Below are 19,266 nucleotides of genomic sequence, written 5' to 3' on the forward strand. Positions count from 1 at the left end.
AAGTCATTAATAAGCCTCCCATGCAAAGACCTACTAGAGTTCAACAGATGGCATTAGCGCACTGTTTGGCAAGTTCCATCTATTTTGTTACATCTCTCACCCTCCCGTCTTAATAAACTTTTATATTTTTATAAATGGCAAAAGGTTCTAATGAATATCAATGATGAGGTACTGCGTTAAAACTAAGTAAGGGGCAAAGCAGAAGGCTCATTATTTGATGAAGTTAACCTAACGTAAACAATGTATAAACATGCTAAAAGACAATTATTTTGTGTTGCTTTATCGTGTTTAGTTCATTTTAATGAAAAACAAATAATAATTTATTTGTGTTATTTAATATTAAATATATGTAATGTGCGTTCAAGTATGTATATATTTCGGGAGCACATGGGAACGTTTTTTTCATAGGCCAACACTGCCCCCCTGTGGCCAGATTATACATAAGTTATTTTTAGCAGGGGTTCAAGGTATGTGTGAAATGTTCTACCTCTTGTTAAAATGTTCCACAAGTATTATTTTTCACACATAAATGTTAAGTTAAATGCGTAAGCCAGTTATGTCATGCTGTGTAATGTATTCATGTGTGCTGCCTTTCCAGGCGCTACAAGACTCAGCTTAACATTTTTCATTGATCCCAGACCCCGTCCCCATTGGCAAGTCTAATTCATTTACGAACTTGTCATTCCACATCATTGATTACGTTGCCCTTCATCCCAGCCTTTAATTATATGCAAAGATAAAAGATTTTCTCATTATTGCGTCTAATCTAATGAAAGGCCTTGTAGTACAACGGCGGCCGGTTCAAAGGTCCACACTGTTTGACCTTGGAGGGCAATGCTGTCGGATGAACCTTTTTAATTAGACACTGTAAATGGCTTTGATGAGGAAGCTTTACATTCTGTTTCTGGCACTGTCCTGCGTGCACATTGAGGCTGCATATGGGAAAAACATTGGACACTTTTTTAAATACCTGTTTTATTCCTGTACTAATACCACCAATCTATCTATCTATCTATCTACATATATATATATATATATATATATATATATATATATATATATATATATATATATATATATATATATATATATATATATATATATATATACATATATACCTATCCTACAATTATCTATCTATTAATTTTGCTATCGACAGCACCTTGCTGCAGCAAATAGCGTTTACAAACATACGGTATGAGCTGCCAAGTGTGTGTCGCCCTCTAGCGGCACTAGTGGTTACGACGACAGAAAATACAACGTTACCGTAAATAAAATGAAGAGAAATTATGGTAAAATAACAATAAATAAATAGAACTTGTTTTGTAGGGTCTGATGAGGTTAACCTCGCCGTTAATGTCACTTCCGTTATGTGAGTCCAACAAAGTCCGCCACTAGAGGGCAGCAATGCAATAATTTAACTACAATACTGCACTGCTATGCCATTCATTTCTAAACGATAGCGCTTTTGATTGAATTTTGATTCTAATTGTAATATTCTTAAAACAAATTGATATTTGATATTTATTTTAGTGAAATTAATAAAATTCTTAGTTGAATATGTTGTACTAGTCCTGTGCACCACTAGATGGCAGCAATTACAAATTAACTACAGTACAGTAGGGGCTGTTGAGAGTTGAGAAAAAGACAGAGAAACAGGACCCTATATTTTAATTGTTTTAAAGACATTCTTTATTTTTTATTATTATATATATATGAAATTATCATTTTTTCCCATTGTTTTTGTTTTCTCATATTATTAAAAATATTTCATGCATCTTTGAGTACCTAGAAAAGCGTAAATATGATGTATTGTTAATAATATCATTATTATATTATTATTATTATAAACCATTTAGGAATATTTTAATGCAGATTAAGCAAACGTTGGCATTTGTTCACGTTTGTTCCTGACTTAAATGATTTCGTTACATGATATGACATCATCTTTAGCCACATCAAACAGGATTATTAAGACTCAAACTCTTTTCTTTTTTTTAAAGAATATAATCCTTGGTGTTTTTTTTAATGCAGTTGTACTTGCATCATTCTTACATAAGAAAAAGGAAAAGCACAGAAAGCAAAGACATCAGAAAACCATAGTCAGATCTATATACAGTATTATGGTTTACATGTGAAAAGGCAGATGTGTGTCTTTAATGTCTATTTTGGCATATTTTCCACACACTGTATGTTCTCAGTTGTTGTTGTCACCTAGTCGCCATGAATCCACTCGCAAGTCATTTCAGCATCATTACCTTCTCTTTCCATGACCACTAGGGGGCACTGTGTCTACCTGATCCACCTGTGTCACCCTGAGGCATACATTGACTCACTCAGGCCTGACTGTTTGAAGGTCTCGGCCACTTTTCTCGAGTGCAGCATCTTAGCTGAGAGCGCTTCTAGAATGTCGTTCTGGTCAGCGGCGGTGGCTGTGCGGTAGATGAACGTCCCCATGGACTCGAGACCTCGCAGGCCAAGATTCACCCCACAGCCTGGCGGGATAGAAGATTCTCACTGGCAAGACATCCAATACGACAGCGATGTACCAAAATAGAATTCTTCCTGTCTTATTATTAGTCTCTGCCAAAAGCATTTTAAATGGGACACCACCTGTGTCATAGTTGAGGACGCGGGCTGCCTCCCCTTCCACCGTGACGGCGACATTGTCCCCCTCGATGTAAGCGGCGGTGACGTGTCTGTGCGACAGCTGGATCTCGAAGAGGCGGCGGCTGCACTGCATGTGGTAGAGCGTCACGTCATTGAGTCTGGGTTCAATATCCGTCTTGTAGGCGTTGAAGGACTGATGGAAAATATTCTTCATGACCTGGTCGGTGACAGATAAGACGCTCGTGTGTGCAATGTCACATTCTCACGACAATGTATTGAAGGCCCCCTATTTTGCAAAACCTACTTTTTAATAATGTTCTAGTAAAGTTATATGTGTCCTCAGAGCCTGTTTATTAGCACCAAAAACGTTTCTTCACGGATATGATCCTGCCTCTGACCACAGGCTTTGCTACACATCATAAAATAAAGCCAAGAACTCTGCCAACTAACTGTCAGTCAGCTACAGACGTGGAATCTGTAAGTTTGATCATTTCGTTTGGTTCAGCGAATAGGCTAACCTAGCATGATGTTGTTACAATGTAAGTGTAATGTTAGCACCGTAGCACACATACAGTGGTGTGAAAACATGTTTGCCCCCTTCTTGGTTTCTTATTTTTTTGCATGTTTGTCAGACTTAAATTTTTCAGGTCATCAAACAAATTTAAATATTAGTCAATGACAACACAAGTGAACACAAAATGCAGTTTTTAAATGAAACTTTTTATTACTAAGGGAGAAAAACATCCAAAGCTACATGCCCCTGTGTGAAAAAGTGATTGCCCCCTAAACCTAATAACTGGTTGGGCCACCCTCAGCAGCAACAACTGCAATCAAGCGTTTGCGGTAAAGTGAGTCTCTTTCAGCGCTGTGGAGGATTTTTGGCCCACCCGTCTTTGCAGAATTGTTGTAATTCAGCCAGATTGGAGGGTTTTCCAGCATGAAGCGCCTTTTTAAGGTCATGCCACAGCATCTCAATAGGATTCAGGTCAGGACTTTGACTAGGATACTCCAAAGTCTTCATTTTATTTTTCTTCAGCCGTTCAGAGGTGGACTTGCTGGTGTGTTTTGGATCATTGGGCCTCATTCACGAAACGTTCTTACGCACAAATGTGTTCTTAAAGCCTTCTTATGAAGATTTTTGGCATTCACGAAACGTGTTCTCAACTCACAGTTCTTAGATCTAAGAAGAAATTCCACGAACGCTCAGGAGGACTCTTACGCACAAGCAAAGCTTGCACTTTCAATGCGCAATCGCCCTCATGATGGATTTTGCAACCTGATCCCAAAAAATGTAGTGCAAATAAAATATCCCAACAATTATTTATCATCAAAACAACTAAAATATACTCCATGGATAAATATATATTCAAATCCCAATTCATCAAAAAAAAAGTAGCTGGCTGGACGTACGCTGCGCAGAGAGAGAATGTATAGGGACCATGTAGATTTATTTGCTGAAAGCCACGAATATTTGATGTCCCGCTTCAGGCTTCAGGCTTCCCTCTCTGTTTTTGCAGGTGTTCAGGATCATCAGAATAACATCGCAATGAAACGTGGTGTGTCTATTGTGAACGTAACACCCCCAGATAACGACATGCGCCCCAGCCACGTCTTGAGCCAGAGCACGGGGCTGCTGTATTAATTAGGCAGCGTCTAATCAAATGTAACCACAGAAAAAATAAATTGTCACACACAAACTATGTATTTTGACTTTATTTTTCCATCATGATTGTGTAAATATTTTCTAGAGTTTCCAAAATGGTTTGGTTTCTGATTGATGGCCCATCTCCCGTTTCCTCCAGATCCCTCCGGTGCAGTCTAATCTTTTTTTTTAGTTTATTTTAAGTCAAACCACTTCTTTTTAACCTCTGCGGTGGCGCGTTTCTCCGTGGAAACGGCATTTATGTTTCCTGCAATGGTGCTCAATGCCGACTCTTTTTGGATGGCCTGATGACCGGTGGATACACTTGAAAATAAGATGGTCTTGTGTTCGCTCACTCCTTGTAAAAGCACCTCTATTTCTGTAGAATTGAAGTTTTTCTTTCGTTTGTTGTCCAGCTGCTCCTCAGTCTTGCCCTTGCGCGTTGCCATCTCCGCCTCCAGCTGCCTGTTGCGCACGGCACATTTTTTACCTTATAGGAAATAATAGGCGGTGACCTATGCAAATTAGGCCTTACATGCACAGGCATCACAGTTGGCATTCATCAACCTAAGAACACCGGTGCGAACGATTATCCCTACTTAAGAACGTGTCGTGAATGTGGCGCAGTTTCCAACCCACGCCTTCTTAAGTACACTTCTTAAGAAGACTTTTAAGAAGATGTTCGTGAATGAGGCCCATTGTCCTGCTGCAGAACCTAAGTTACTTTCAGCTTGAGGTCACCAACACATGGCTGGACATTCTCTTTCAGGATGTTTTGCCAGAAAGCAGAATTCATGGTTCCATTTATCCCAGCAAGTCTTCCAGGTCCTGAAGCAGCAAAACAACCTCAGACCATCACACTACCACCACCATATTTTACTGTTGGTATGATGTTCTTTTTCTGACATGCGGCGTTACTTTTACGCCAGATGTAATGGGACACATACCTTCCAAGAAGTGCAACTTTTGTCTCGTCAGACCCCAGAGTATTTTCCCAAAGGTCTTGGGGATCATCAAGATGTTTTATGACAAAATTGAGATGAGCCTTAATGTTCTTTTTGTTCAGGAGTGGTTTTCGTCTTGGAACTCTGCCATGCAGGCAGTTTTTGCCCAGTGTCTTTCTTATGGTGGAGTCACAAACACTGACCTTAACTGAGGCAAGTGAGGCCTGCAGTTCTTTGGATGTTGTTGTGGGGTCTTTTGTGACCTCTTAGATGAGTCATCGCTGAGCTCTTGGTGTAATTTTGGTTGGCCGGCCACTCCCGGAAAGGTTCACCACTCTTCCATGTTTTTGCCATTTTTTGATAATGGCTCTCACTGTGCTTCGCTGGAACTAGAAGTCATGAAAAATCAGAGCAAAATGCCCCATACATGCACCGTTCTTGCATGTGGAAAAGTTCAGGAAAGAACCAAAAAACACAGAGAAGCCACCTTTCTCAGCGTTTGCTAACCCTGTCGCTCTCGTAGAATGGAGCAGAGTATGGATACGCTTCAGTTTACAGTGAGCAACAACAAGCACAATAATTGAAAACTAAGCACGTAAATAGTACGTGAAATCCGTCTGAAAATCGGATATGGAGCTCAGACTTTGCCAAACAGTGCAGCGAAACGATGAAGAACACATACAAAAATATATTGATTTGGTGTAAAAACGCAAATAGACATGTTAGAAGCATTATTTTCATTATGTCTGATGCTGAAGATAAGCTTTCACTGCTTTTCGATCATCTTATTTTCAACTATTTTATGCCTTCATTTATGCCTTTATGCATGTACACTCAACACAATTGGAGCAAACAATTTCAACGTCACGCACCATTATTCTCTTTGTTCTCCAAAATATTGCACTAAAATAATGAGTGTGTATGTGGCCGTAGCTTATGCTCGCCCCATCGGAAGTGACACAAACTGCCCCAGGTCACGTGGTTGAAACCCAGCAATCACGTTGGACAAGTGCGGAATTACAGTGTCTATGTAAAAAGTGGATAAAGTGCACAATAGCGCTTCTTGGAGACACACACTGTCTGAGACAGGTGTGGACAAGCACAGCTCGTTAGCATTAAAGCTAAAGACACACAAAACAGCGTGAAGCTAGATTTTTTGAAAATTTATATGGGGGCCGCACGGTGGCCTAGTGGTTAGCATGTTGGCCACACAGTCAGATCGGGGAGATCTCGGTTCGAATCGCCATTGGGCAGCTCTGTGTGGAGTTTGCATGTTCTTCCCGTGCGTGCGTGGGTTTTCTCCTGGTTCTCCGGGTTCCTCCCACATGTTAGGTTAATTGGTGATTCTAAATTGTCCAAAGGTATGAATGTGAGTGTGAATAGTTGTTTGTCTATATGTGCCCTGCGATTGGCTGGCAACCAGTCCAGGGTGTACCCCGCCTCTCGCCCGAAGTCAGCTGGCAAAGTCAGCTCCCCCTAGTGAGGATAAACGGTATAGAAGACGGATGGATGTATAGTATGGTACCTTTAACATACAATACAACTGTTTAATTATGAATTATTAGGCCCATGTGTTGCGTCACTGCCCTTAATTTGTGGTTTTGTTTCAGGAATTAAACGTGATTATATTTCTCGTTTGGAGAAAAGCTGTATCGTGAGAACAGAGCAGCCAGAAGCCAACCAAGACTGTGAACTATGGCATGGCTACTATGAATGATAATACAGTAATATGGAAGTGGGAGTGTGAAAGGCATTATTGGAAGAGTACATTAAGTGCTTTATGCACACCTTGCAATCCAACCTACCTTGGTGTTCACAGGGTCAGCAAGTGAGGTGTGGCTGTTTTTCCATCAGAGTTGAACATCTGCTTGGTACTTGTTGATGTCCAAGCAATTTTACTTAAGACTTGTCAGATCGACCCATGTAGATGTTCAGACTTGTCTCTACCCTTAATCATTTGGCTAATCGCCAACTTTCACGTACCAGTGATCAACAGTTCGGTTTCATAACACACCTCATATATACTGTAGAAGAGATCCGTGTTCACAATTTAGCGATCTTTAGCGAGTAAGGGTGCACATATAAGTGTTTCTTGCGTCATGCATTTATTCAGTAATTAAATACAAGCCCTCAACAAAGGCAGGAGTGAGCTCCATCTCCGTAACGCCGTGCAATGCACATCTGAAGGCTGTAAAAGCCCCTCCACAAAGCAACCCAGCCCTTGACCAACAGAGCCAATAAGGTAGGTTTTGGACACAATCCTCCGTTGCCTTGCTGCACCACGCCTTCCAAGCGAAACATGAATGGGTGTCCAAAGTGTGGCAACGGGCCATCTGTTTTTACGTGGGTCATTGCAGAAATAAAATAAACAAAAACCCAGCCAAAGTGGAAAAATAGAGCAAAAAGACATCATGGAACTAGAAAAAGCTAAAATGTTGATTCTAATAACTAATAAAAACACAAAGATTTGCCTTTGTATGTATAATGTATTTATATGTATATGCCGTTTTTTTTTAATAATGAAATTATAACTATCAAAGAACTTAGATAGAGAAAAAACAGGGCGCTAATTATTATTATTATTATACAGTATATCATAACATATCTATTATCATATATTTATCATAACAGTGGTTTATGTGGTCTTAAAAATGTTGACAATAAACTTTTAAAAATGCACCTGCATTGTTTTGTGACTCAGTTAAATAAAAAAGTTTGTTTGTCCAGTCATATTTTTTCATTGTACTTTTCTTAAAATTAATGTTGAAGTCTTTTCTCATCTCGATTTTGTGTACCCAATCCCGTGCATCATCACGACTCGTGGCTTGGGTGTCTCGTGACACCTCTACTAAATACCCTGGCCAAATATTGAGTTTAGGTTCGCTTTTGCTTGATGAATGGTTATGTTTCAGCTGCAAGGCCACTGGGTTACAGTCCTGAATACAAACATTTTTTTCCTTCGGCGATTTAACTGACAAGCAAGCCTCGCTTTTTCCTCCTGTTTCAGAGACACTTTCTTCTCAAGACGCATACTTGCGCAGCCATCTGTTACCAAGTAACGGTTCATGTGAATGTGAATGGGCGCCCACGCAGCAACAAACTCTACAGCCTTTCCTCATACCTGTGTGTGTGTGTGTGTGTAATCTATGGCTGTGTACACACATGCACGCACACGCATACACACACACGCACACACACACTCATCATGTAAAAGGAGTCTCGCTTGATAAAAGCAGACTTCTTAAAACAAACACACAAACATGCAGTACTTTCTGCTTTCTTGCTATTGCAGGCTCAGGCAAGTGCATCCACAGACTTGAACATTCACTCACACACACAACAATGCACAAGCAAGCACACACACTAATGGACGCAACAGGCAAAGTCCATCTGCTGAGTGAAAAGTGATGAATTCCTGCTACACCTATGCAACACAATTGTGTTGTGCAAAGAGGAGGTCGTACTAAACGCTTTCTACTAAAGCCTTTGTGTGTGTTCTTTTCTAATCGAGGAAATGAGAAATAATTATATACATTACCAGTCATAAGTTTGGAGACACTTTCGCGTCCTATTGAATGGGAAAGTGTCTCCAAACTGGTACATGACAGCTACTTTTGACTGGTACTGTATGTAGTTGTTATAGTCAGCATTGCTAAAACATACTGTATCATAACATACCACATGTATAATGGTCACTCGGACACATTGCTCCATTTCATTAATTTATCACATTTGTTAAAGTGTGTAATGTTTTTTTTAATTTTCAATTCAAAGTTAGGTGTGATACAGTATTTAACTTACCTTAATTTTAGTTTTTTTTAAGTTGTAAAAAGTGAGACAGGATACTCACAGAGGAGTTGGCAGTGTGCCTGAGGAAGCGGACCATCTTGGTGTCTGATGCAGGGCACACAAGGGCCATGTAGCGGTTCCTGAAGGTACCGTAGATCTTCAAGTGGAAGCCCGATTTGGTTGTGGTGTTCCGGTGCTCCCTCAGGGCTTCCACACCGTAGGCTGACAGGTCAAAGTAGAGGTTGTGGGCGCGGATCTCAGGTGTGGGTACCTGACAGCAAAGAGAGAGGGAAAATAAAGACAGTGTAGCAATTTGGAAAAAACAAAAACTTGCAGGTTTTTCCTTTTTGTTTTAGTGATGATGCCACAGAAGGATACCAAGATGATGACCATAGAACCAGAAATGTCCTGGCTGCTCAGTACATTAACAATAAGCACACAGCATGATTAGTGCACAGGTGTGCCTTAGAATGGCCGCAATTAAAGGTCAATCCAAAATGTGGAGTTTAACTGTATTTTTGTAGAATGCCATGGTGTCTGCAGTGCTAGATAGCACAGAGGAGCGTATAGGATGATTGATACCTGCTACACATCCCCACCAGCGATGGAGGCTGACAGGGACACAGCCTTCTTACAGCTGAAATTGATTACCATCCCTTTTGTTTTCTCCACATTCAGCTGTAGATGTACGTCCCGATATCACTTCACAGTCATCCACCAGTGCTCTGTACTCCTCAACACGCCCCACTATGGCCATGTCATCTGAATATTTTTGTAGATGACACAACTCGAAACATGACTTAAAATCTGCAGTGTAGTTGGTGAACAATTTAATTCTTAATATAGAGTGGTTAATGGATTTATACACTTGTATGACAATTAGGAATGTTAAAATGTTACTTAAAACATTGCATTGAGTCAAAAGAAGTGTAAAATGACCACAGTTTAACTCTGGAACAGATTATTACACTTTACTTTGCTTTCTATTGTAAAATTTGTTTCAAGATTGGAGCTTCAAGGTTCCACTGTATAATGAAATGTGTCAGTAATATGATTTATGTCATTCATGACTTCATTTGGAAAATAAATGTGCGGATGAAGTCACTGACATGCAAGGGCTCTATGTGGTGATAAAGTACACCACATCAGTTAACTGGCCATCCCTGATAGCTTTAGTCATTTGAGGGGACATGAAAAGTAGCTCTATTTGTATTCACCCCTCCGGTCCAGCATTGCATTCCATCTTCCCTCAAGCCACAATTGATCCGTTCCCCTTTCAGTGACACAAAGCAGCACAAGTGGGATCAAACAACATTTAGTGGACAACGAGGGAACAGAGTGGGAGGGGATGATGGGAAGGACAGTGAGCGGGGGGCCGAGCGGGTCATATCCTGAGAGGCAAATTCAATCAGAACAGGAAGCAGCCTATGGTGGGGGGAGGAGGCAAAGGGGGACAAAACAAGAGGCGGACACATGCACGACCTCTGTGGAGACCGTGACGTGAATAGTTATGATGGCTTCAAATAGTAGGAGAGTCCACATACACCGTGTGCACAATTATTATGTAAGTCAGTATTTGGACCAAATTCTCATTTTTATGCATATTTTCCAACCCCAAGCTGAATAAACTTGAATGCCTATTGGGTGTAAGCATACCAGGTGATGTGCATGGGTGTACTGAGGGAGGGTGTGGAGATCAACATCCTTTATTGGGTGTGCACAATTACTGTATTAGGCAGCTTCTATGGTGGCGGGAGGAGGAACATACAGTATGTATATGCACACAAATACATATATACTGTATAAACACTGTTTATATACATATACTGCATATATGCAACAATTCAAACCTAATGTTTGTGCATGGAAGTTGTAGTTACCTATAATGAAACCAAAACAGAGTATTATTCATGTAATCATATCCTACGTGACCTCTGACACAGTAATATTACAGCTCCTGGTGGATACACGCAGTATATACATATTGTCTTGGCTGAGAAATATAATAATATAGTTTGAATTGTTTTTGATGAAAGCAGACAGGGTTGTTTATATTCCTCAGCTTGTCTCTTTTTCACTCTTTGCTCAAATTACAGCTTTATGACCACTCTAATATCCTGCAATATCCTGTTTGCGTGTGTTTATTGCACCTGTCTCTGGTCCAACCTCTCGATGCTGGCGTTGGCTCCGTAGGCGTGGCAGGACTCCGCGGTGTAATCGGAGCTGAGACCCAGCACTGTGCAAGAGTCGCCACACGAGCCGTCGGCCACTACGATCACGCGTGGCCACTCGCCATGAGGCATCCGGCGGAGGTACTCCTCGGTGAACTAAAAATAAAATGGTGGAAATGTGCAATTTTTTTTAAATAGCACTTGAATGGGGAACCATGCAGGCTTTAAAGCAGTCTCAAAAGGCTACACTCAACATGTCAACACAGAGATGTATCATCAAGGCTACATCATAAGACTTTGCCTTCAGTAATACTGTATAGCATGAGATTGCACAGAAACGGAAACAGCGAGGGACAAAGGGCGCAGAAGAAGCACTGACAGGCTGAAAGGGAGGATGAAAGGGCCTTCCTCTGCTTCTAATGGCTCTCAGTCCAGGAGAGCAGACACGTTAAAAGACACACTGACAGGCGAGGAGAGGGCAGAGAGGACAAAAACACATCGTCACTGAACGCAATCTCCAGTCTCATCAAAAGGAAATGGGACACGAGGTGATAATAGAACAGAAGTTTGATGGAAGTCGACCTTTCAAAGTCATTGTGGCACACAGCGGAATGACAATGTGGAGGAGCAACAAGTTCATATGCAGGTTTAGAGGGTAAGCTTTGTTTTGACACTGTTTAATCAGGCGAAGAGTCTCTGGTCAGCAGCCATGACACAAATATTCAGTGAACATTTAATCACTCTTTGGTCACACTCTGCATATACTGTATGCACGCCCCTCTTCAGTGGTTAGTTCTTTGTGCCAAGACAGCAAGGGAGGGAGGTGTTCCCATGGTGTCATTCCCACCATACTGGGTGCAGAAAAGCCCTGCTAACTTTAACATGAAATGTTACATTTAAGTGATTAAGCCATTAATGGTCAACGTGCTTTTTTCAATAATTTACTGAGTACTAACATTTTGCTGTGTTTTCTCAGGAATTTAGTAGGAAAGTCTATGAAAACTTAAATACCACAAGGGTGCTTTTACAAGTACTTGGTAGGTAGGGGTGTCACAAGATCTTGTGTCACAAGATCTGATACCGACAGGTTTCTGATCATAGATTAATGAATCAAACAATAAATGAAAATGAACTCGATAACTTTGCCAGCCTCAATACATTGCCATGTGCATTCGTGTCTGTTTTCCTCGTCTCCCCGCTCCAAACAGGCAGGAAGAGAGTTCAGTCTATGCATTGGTTTCAGCACCTTGCTGTGCTTGTTCCATAAAACAACGGCATGAACAGAGTGAGCCCTTTTGTCAGTAATACTGTTTCTTTGTCTCAATGGGTGGAGGCAGGGCCGGTAGCATACACACAGAGTGCAGAAGAGTGTAACATACTAGAAATTATATGTAGTAGATTGTCAAGCAATTAAAATATTTAACCGTGATTAACCGCATTTTGTCCATAGTTAACTCATAATTAATCACAGATAGAAAGAAGTTTTTACCAATAATAAGTAGGAATGTAACTCTCTTTGTGGTAAATGATTTGATACGCATCTAGCTACATGGGCAAAGAAACGATTCATCCATCCATCCATCTTCTATGCCGCTTATCCTCACGAGGGTCGTGGGTATGCTGGAGCCTATCCCGGCTGACTTCGGGCGAGAGGCGGGGTACACTCTGGACTGGTCGCCAGCCAACCGCAGGGCACATATAGACAAACAACCATTCACACTCACATTCATACCTATGGACAATTTAGAGTCTCCAATTAACCTAACATGCATGTTTTTGGAATGTGGGAGGAAACCGGAGTACCCGGAGAAAACCCACACACGCACGGGGAGAACATGCAAACTCCACACAGAGATGCCCAACGGAGATTCAAACCCAGATCTTCCCGATCTCCTGACTGTGTGGCTAACATGCTAACCACTAGGCCACCGTGCAAGAAACTATTCGAAAACGGTATATTTTAACAACTCGATTTGATGCGATTCAATATAGTGTAGAAACGATACAATTTGATTTGATATGATTCAACGGTAACATATGTTGATGTAGATATTAATCTTACATTCTAAAATAAAAAAGCCAATTCTATAAAAGTGGCCTTTTTCCCGTATTTTCAAATGTATAAAACGGTACAGATATCCCTGAGCATGCTGTAAGGCAGGGGTCTCCAACTACCAAATCCAATACATCAAATTGTATGTTAATGAATATCAATTTTGGAAATATGGAGCATTGTTTTATTCAAAAAATAATATACAGTTAGAAATCCCCCAGTTTTTGCATGTTTAATGTGCACAGCAAATTGTCCCACTTTGTTCGACAGCCCTTGAACGCATCTAACGTTCTCCCATGCTGCACAGACAGACTACTCTACTGTTTTTTTCACCTCATATTTGGTCCCAAATGCTGATACTGTGTGGGAATGCATAAAGCTAAGATTTGATGACCTTATTGAGTGCTAATGTGCATATTTGTGCGGTGCACCTCTCTGAAAAACAATCTCCAGGCTCGTACTGGTGGATGATGGGTCTGTATTCATTTAGTGCTTTTAATTTGATGTTGTTCCTGTCATAATTTTACACAATACACAATAACGTACGTACGTTTTGCTCAAACTAATGTGTGGACAGGGGGTCAAATTTTTTTTTTCAAAATTCTAGTATTGGGCATGTTGGCCAACACAGGAACAGCCTGGAGATCGGGAAGACCAGGGTTCGATTCTCCCTTGGGCATTTCTGTGTGGAGTTTGCTTGTTCTCCCTGTGTGCGCGTGGGTTTTCTCCGGGTACTCCGGCTTGTGAGGTTAATTGGCGACTCTAAATTGTCCATAGGTATGAATGTGAGTGTGAATGGTTGTTTGTCTATATGTGCCCTGCGATTGGCTGGCGACCAGTCCAGGGTGTACCCCTCCTGTCGCCTGAAGTCAGCTGGGATAGGCTCCAGCATACCCCCGTGACCCTAATGAGGAGAAGCGGCATAGAAAATGGATGGATGGATGGATGGATGGATGGATGGATGGATGGATGGAAAATTCTAGAATTAGTAGAAAGTTTTCGATGTATTATATTCAAGCCTGACATGTTTTTCTTGGAAATTGTGCATGGACAAAATCATTGAGATACTTCCATAAATCAAACAAGTTAGAATCGTTGATGTTTATTAAATGGTTCAAACTTTGAGGGAACAGTTTGAGGTTTTTTATCCCAGCCTTTCGGGATGAACTACGTTTAGCGGAATTTGGAGGGAGCGTAACTCCACATAAATAATGACCTGTCCCAATACTTTTGTCCATCTATCAGTATGTATGAGAGTGGTGCATAAAAAATACTTTTATAAGTATGTCCACTGTCCAAAGTGCCTACCTTAGTGCCGAGCTGCACCTTGACGTCCACTTTCTGCTTCTTCTGCTCCAGGATGCTGAGCAGGTACTCCTGGAACACGCCTATCCGAGTGAAGAAGTGCTCGTTGTGCCAGCAACCCTCCATGTTGTCAAAGTCCACGCCGAGTCCCAGCAGGAACTTGACGCTGCGTGGGTCCAGAGCGATCTGCTGGGGCCGGCACAGCAGCGCGCTCCGGTAGCGCTCGTCCAGTACGGTCAGCTTCAGCACCTTGCCCGAGCGGACAGCGACCAACGCGGCGGTCAGACCCACGGGTCCCGAGCCCACGATGAGCACCGAGATCCGGGCGCGCCACTGGCGGATACCGTCCAGACCGACTTTGAGCGCCACGTACACGGCCACGGCAAGCAGGGTGCTGAGAGCCGTGTCGAAGGCCAGGGTGCGATACATGTCCTGCGCCTCCTCCCCGATGGCGCCTACAGGTTGCGACTGCAAGGCGTCCATGACGGGAGGAGGTAATCATGGAGGAGAACCAGGAATGACTGGAGAGGGGAGAGGATCAACACTGACCATATGCGACGTGCCACGTGCGTCCTCCCTCCCTCCCTCCCACTCCCCCTCTCTCTCTCTCGTCCTGTCTCCGTTTCTCTACAATCTTCCTTCTCAAAGCCTCAAACTTCACCAAGTCCATATGTCCAAAACATGTCCAGCCTGGAGGACAGGTCAGCAACTAACTACAACATTTACAGATGTAATTGTATCATGTTTACACAGTATAGCGCAAGAATTAATACTGTAAATAATACAAATCCATTGTAGTAGACCACCACCATGTATTCCACTGTGGATACTCCAATTTTTGTTGCGTTATGCAGACAAACATACAAAATTAAAGTATGTTCTCCCTTTCCTTCCTCCTAACGCACTGGTTTAAGTGTATGTACATCATACAGTCATGGAAAAAATTATTAGATCACCCTTGTTTTGTCAGTTTCTTGATCCATTGTAATGCCTGGTACAACTAAAGGTACATTTGTTTGGACAAATATAATGATGATAACAAATATAGCGCATAACAGTTTAATTTAAGTGCAATTTCCTAGCAACTTCCATGGTTTTCTTGATAATAACCCAAATCACTTACATTCTTACATGAATATATATAGCATTGTACTGAAAAACCTTTAACTCTTATGAACTATTTTTGTTGTCATTGTTATATTTGTCCAAACAAAGGTACCTTTAATTGTATCAGGCATTAAAATGAACAAGAAGGTGAAGAAACAAGAGTGGTGTAATCATTTTTCCATGACTGTCTACTAAAAAAATAAAGTGCTACAATCAGTATATTTTAGATTGCATATTTAAATTTCCCCCCAGTTCTTGACACCAGTGCAGCTTTGAGTCAAAAACATCATACAGGTGTAGGTTTATGGCGTTAAATACTTCATTTTGACGCGTCAACTCAAGACTTGCTTGAGAACTCTCAACCCTCGACTCTCGCAACCATCAATAAGGATAAAGATCGTTCGTAATGTCTGCTCGGACGTTGTAAGGATGACGAGGGCGTGATCGATCAATAATTTCTTTATTGCAAAAATAAAACAGGCTCCTGTTGGCCGTAACCACACCAAAACAACATCAGCAAACTCAACTGGCCTCTTTGAATGCAGCCGTCCTTTCGCACCCACCCACACAGTCATGGCTCAGTCTGTCACGTTCACAGACAGGAGGAAATCGCAAAAGTCTCTAACACCTACACATAACTGCCAGGTCGCTACAGTATCCTTGAATATGTTTCAGGATCTGCTCCTATAAAAGAGACAGTAATAACTAAGCAGCGTAGTGTTTCATAGAATTTTTTTTATTTAGTGTTTTTATTACTGTATTTTATGTGAGAGCGACGTGTGAATTTAGGTATGAGTTCCGACTTAAATTAGACTTAGAACGTGTTACAGGAACAGAACTCGTTTTCATTCATTCATTCTTGAAATATTTCACTGTGTGGCGTGAATCTAGAATATAAGAGTTTTCACTTTTGGAATTGAGCTACTTAAATGAATGAACTTTTCAAAGATATTCTAATTTCTTGAGATGCACCTGTTCGTATTAGTTTGTGTTTGACTCTTACTCGTAAGCGTAGCACACAAAAGGGTGAAAATTTGTCAAAACATGGCCCCCCCTGCTGTGTTGCCTTTTTCTGACAAATTCATCACAGGCGCCCCCCCCCCAAAGTTCTACCCCCATAGTTTGGATGGCAGCAAGCTCTATAAAAGACCTGCTGCATTTCCATGTCAGCTGCCTTGATGTATGATTATATATTAATAACAGTTTCTATTGATTTTTCTTCCCATAGCACACGTTTACCGCGAGACCACACTGAACAGAATCTTCACCCTGATGATGGTTCAATTTAAATGGAAAGGTGCTGCGACTGCTGTTCTAGGATTGATCATAATAACATGTAGAGTGGCAGGAACAGACACAATGATGATGCAGCGCCGTGACTTGTGAACTGAGATGGTGCATTTATCAGATAAATCTTCTGGGTGACGTTCAATGCCATCACACATCCCAGTCATTTAAGAGATTTTGAAGGACAGAAATGGACTATAATATCTCATTCTTTTGTAGCAAATAGCCAATCAGGCTTCATCTGGAGTTTGAAATAAAATGTCAAAATTTGTCGACAAATTTGGAAAAATCAACAGGTAAAACACCAGACAGAATGTGTGATGATAGAAATGGAGATGGAAAAGCGTAGTGGTGTGACTCAGTGTGCGTCTTAACTGGTTTCCAGGTGCCTGGCAACGCCACAGCCCAGTCGGTCCGGATGAAAAGCTGAGCTCTCCAATTACAGCTGAGCCCCTATAAACAACTGCGTGGCGGATAATTACAGATGAAGAATTCTGCAGGGAAAAAAAACACAAGAAAAGTGGTATCCTGGAAACAAGCGTGGTCCTTAACTGTGACTGTGATTGTGCTGACACATCAGAGGGTTGGTTTGAATAGACACCCACCCTTGCATGTTCTTTTCTGGTCAAATCCTATCTGTGTAAACAAAAGAGAGGAGAAAACAGTGCTTTAAAAACCGCTTCATCCTCATTAGGGTTGCGGGGGTATGCTGGAGCCTATCCCAGCTGACCACAGGCGACAGGCGGGGTACACCCTGGACTGGTCGCCAGCCAATCGCAGGGCACATATAGACAAAAAACCATTCACACTCACATTCATACCTATGGACAATTTAGAGTCTCCAATTAACCTCACCTGCATGTTTTTGGGAATGTGGGAGGAAGCCGGAGTACCCGGAGAAAACCCACACGTACACGGGGAGAACATGCAAACTCCACACAGGAATGCCCAAGGGAGAATCGAACCCAGGTCTTCCCGATCTCCAGGCTGTTCCTGTATTGGCCAATGTGCTAACCACGAGACCACCGTGCGGCCCCCTCATAACATCATCACAGAAAATACAAAGGCCTCACTGTTTCCATGGTGTTTAGAAAAGCATACTATGTTATATTCCCAACTGTACATATGTGGATGATACCACCTGTAAAAATGATGGTATGTCCCACATTAGGAGTGTCCAAACTTTATAGTTAAGTGCATAGCATATTTTGAACTGCAACACGTCGATTTTAGCATGCAAGTAGAATAGCAAAGAAAGGGTCCTCCACTGACTCCACTCCACTGACCCCCTGTGAGAAAAGTTTGGACACCTCCAACCAACATAATCCTTTAAATAATCCCACATTTGCACATTTTATTATCCGACGGCGGGATTCTATGTTGCTGTGTCAAAGCGCACAGTTGTGGCAATCTCAGGCTTCTTTTTTGCAATACCCTATCATTGTAAAAACACAATCTACAGTATCCCACCATGCAAGTTTTTTTTTTATTTTTTTAAAGAGCTAATTTTGTAAAAAAGCAAGCAGTTACCACAAATAGAAGAAAAGACAAATACAGACAACCACTACGTACCCCACCAGGCACGTATCCCTTGTATAACATCGGATCTATGAGAGGGGAAAAAAAGATCATCCTATCAAAGTTGAAGAAACATATATTGAACAATGTTGACATTTCCAACAAGAGTTCCCACCAGTAGATCTGCTGCCTTTGGCTGCAGTTTGTCCCTCTCCAAAGTGAGAAGGTCATCTTAACATCTGTATCTGCATGCCACTTGTCATCCTCCAGGCTTTACGACTAAAACACATGCTGTTAGCACGCAAGTTAGCACGCAAGACATCATGCAACAGGTCTGAGGCCAGGTGAAGCATGATAACACACAATGTAGTCCATTGTGTGTGCGCCACCGTTGCCCCAGTTGAAATGCTTTGCACACATCACATGGTTCTGTGAGGCAAGTGACCTCGCTGGACAACAGCCAAAATATTTAGCTTAACTCAACTCAGGGGCAGATAAATGCCACCATGGCTGAACAAACATGATGATCTCACCGCCCCCCGCCTGAGTACAAACATTTCAACATTCCTGCTGTTAGGATAAATCGTCTTAGCTGGAGCTTGGACGTCAGGGTGAAAATCCGACACTGGTTATTTAGCCTGTCAGCTTGTCCAGCTGAGCCTGCTGGAATCGGAATGACGCGCACACACAGCAGAAAGGCCAGAGATGCGATGACGTGTGTTCACGCAGCCGACAAGACAACTCAGAACATGAGGACACAGGATTGCCATGGTTACACACCCTGTGTAATGAAGTGAGAGTGTGTGTGACGCTGGATGATAGCATCTCAGCAAAGTCCTG

At 41.8% G+C, this 19,266-nt stretch overlaps 1 protein-coding gene and 1 long non-coding RNA gene across 4 annotated transcripts; both read right to left on the bottom strand.

Annotated features, from left to right (window-relative positions):
• Nucleotides 1-1,978: 1,978 nt before the first annotated feature.
• Nucleotides 1,979-16,656, bottom strand: si:dkey-234i14.6 (uncharacterized). Of its 3 annotated transcripts, XM_054777692.1 has the most exons (5): nt 14,518-16,656; nt 11,136-11,312; nt 9,047-9,256; nt 2,614-2,827; nt 1,979-2,495 (listed from the first exon to the last, which is right to left on the bottom strand). In XM_054777692.1, exons 1-5 carry the CDS (start codon nt 14,995-14,997, stop codon nt 2,311-2,313), a joined length of 1,266 nt encoding a protein of 421 aa, XP_054633667.1. In that variant the 5' UTR covers nt 14,998-16,656; the 3' UTR covers nt 1,979-2,310. The 3 variants fall into 3 exon arrangements, with proteins under 3 accessions (XP_054633667.1, XP_054633668.1, XP_054633666.1); XM_054777693.1 differs by having other exon boundaries at nt 1,979-2,737; XM_054777691.1 differs by having other exon boundaries at nt 1,979-2,827.
• A 140-nt stretch (nt 16,657-16,796) lies between these two features.
• On the bottom strand, nt 16,797-18,953 carry LOC129181919 (uncharacterized). Its single transcript, XR_008570525.1, has 4 exons — nt 18,602-18,953; nt 18,481-18,515; nt 17,514-17,544; nt 16,797-17,402 (listed from the first exon to the last, which is right to left on the bottom strand). It is a non-coding gene; the product is annotated as an uncharacterized LOC129181919 (long non-coding RNA).
• Between the last annotated feature and the right edge of the window lie 313 nt (nt 18,954-19,266).

The sequence above is a fragment of the Dunckerocampus dactyliophorus genome, chromosome 5, assembly GCF_027744805.1.
Source record: "Dunckerocampus dactyliophorus isolate RoL2022-P2 chromosome 5, RoL_Ddac_1.1, whole genome shotgun sequence".
NCBI classification, from domain to species: domain Eukaryota; kingdom Metazoa; phylum Chordata; class Actinopteri; order Syngnathiformes; family Syngnathidae; genus Dunckerocampus; species Dunckerocampus dactyliophorus.

Coding starts and splice junctions, on each gene's coding strand:
- si:dkey-234i14.6 (XM_054777691.1), bottom strand. CDS start 14,997: ATGGACGCCTTGCAGTCGCAACCTGTAGGCGCCATCGGGGAGGAGGCG. Junction 11,313..14,517: donor AGGTGCAGCTCGGCACTAAG/GTAGGCACTTTG, acceptor TTTTATTTTTAG/TTCACCGAGGAGTACCTCCG. Junction 2,828..9,046: donor GGCACACTGCCAACTCCTCT/GTGAGTATCCTG, acceptor GTCACCGACCAG/GTCATGAAGAATATTTTCCA.